This window comes from Otolemur garnettii, unplaced genomic scaffold (genome assembly GCF_000181295.1).
Source record: "Otolemur garnettii isolate 467f Iridium unplaced genomic scaffold, OtoGar3 scaffold00276, whole genome shotgun sequence".
Taxonomy (NCBI): Eukaryota; Metazoa; Chordata; class Mammalia; order Primates; family Galagidae; genus Otolemur; species Otolemur garnettii.
Genome location: NW_003852671.1, coordinates 799,061 through 800,676, shown reverse-complemented (window position 1 = coordinate 800,676; position 1,616 = coordinate 799,061). Strand labels below are relative to the sequence as shown.

The following is a 1,616-nucleotide window of genomic DNA, read 5'->3' as shown; positions in this document are numbered from 1 at the left end:
GAAGCTGTGGCCCAGAGAGGGGAAGTGACTTGCCCAAAGTACATAGCCATTTTAATAGTAGATTCAGACTCACTCCCAAGTCTCCAGGATCTGAGCCAGACAATTAGGGCTTGGTGGCTTTTGAGGGCATTAGTGTAGAGGACTTGGTACCGGATCCCCACTCCTCTTCCTATTCTCACTTAAGGCTTAATCTATGGCCTCCTGCCTCTCACCTACTCTCTGCCTTTATTGTCCCCTCTGTGCTAAAAAGATCTTTCTACTCTTGGGTCTAGGGATGAGGTCCTCTCACAGTAGCCTGATCAAAATAACTCCTCTGGAAGTTATTCCCTCTATATTCTGGACTCCCCTTCCCTTATGAGTGCAGGGCTCTGGCTAGAGCACCTGCCCACAGCTGCATCTGGCCCTAAGAGAAGTGGTCCCATGCCCGAGGCAGAGTAAGAGCTCTAAGCACTAGTTCTAAGTATCTCAAGGCCATCTTGGGGAGAGGGAGGAAGAGGGCTCAAATCCATTATTTGACCCATAGAAAGCAACAACAGTGGGTGCAGTGGACCGTCTGACCGACACCAGCAAGTACACCGGCAGCCACAAGGAGCGCTTTGATGAGAGTGGCAAGGGCAAGGGCATCGCAGGACGGGAAGAGACGACTGATAACTCAGGCTATGTGAGTGGCTACAAGGGCGCTGGCACCTATGACAAGAAGAATTCGGCAGGAGCCTCATCTTAGCCTAGTAGCCCCCGACCCTGCATCTTTAACACCAAGGAGCTGGAGAAACAATAAACATGTGAGTGTGCAGCAGCTAATGAGTTCTGTTCAATGAGGGTGAGGCACAGATGGGCCCCGGTGTGGAGAGAGGGAGAAGAGACGGTCAGGGAGTCAGGGTCTTCAGCCACACACCCTCTCATCTGTTTAGCCCCATGTGCCAGCCATAAGTTAGCTATCCCCTCAACAAGAACAGGACTAGAGGATACATTTGGAGATAAGAAATAAAGGAGATGTGAAGGCAAAAGTATTTGCTACTTGTGTTCACATGTCACGGGTGTCCACCCTACCACACCTCCCAAAATGGAGTAGCAACTCCTGATATGTTGGCCCAGATGATACTTGTTAGACCCTCCCCTGCCCATCCACCTTCCCCATACATGGTATTCTATGTTTTGTTGGAAGAGAAATGGAAGCCAGCTGGGGAAGCCTGACTCCTATTACCAATTTATGGCAGGGGATTCTCCCTTTTTTTTTTTACATGGTAGAGTACCACATCATCAACCTAGCTCACAGTAAACTCAAACTCTTAGGCTCAAGAGATCCCCTTGCCTCAGTCTCCCAAGTAGCCAGGAATACAGGCACCCTCCACTATGCCTGGCTAGTTTTTTCTATTTTTAGTAGAAACAGGGTCTTGCTCTTGCTCAGGCTGGTCTGGAACTCCTGAGCTCAAGCAATCCACTTGCCTCTGGGCTCCTAAAGTGCTAGGATTACAGGCTGAACCACCGCGTCCTGTGGCAATCCCTTATTAACACTCAGCCCAGAAGTGAGTTTTACCCACCTCACCTCAATCATGGTCCACATGGAACAGCAGCTCTTCCTGGCTGCCACAGGTAGCCCAGGAAGGTGGCCAGAG

At 50.2% G+C, this 1,616-nt stretch overlaps 1 protein-coding gene across 1 annotated transcript in view; it reads left to right on the top strand.

The window, feature by feature from the left end:
* Positions 1–796, top strand: part of TPPP2 (tubulin polymerization promoting protein family member 2) — a 1,877-nt gene extending 1,081 nt beyond the window's left edge. Inside the window, exon 3 of the mRNA XM_003803044.2 lies at positions 524–796. Coding sequence (XP_003803092.1) covers positions 524–724 — 201 coding nt within the window. The 3' untranslated portion in view covers positions 725–796. The remainder of the gene's footprint in view (positions 1–523) is intronic.
* Positions 797–1,616: the final 820 nt, after the last annotated feature.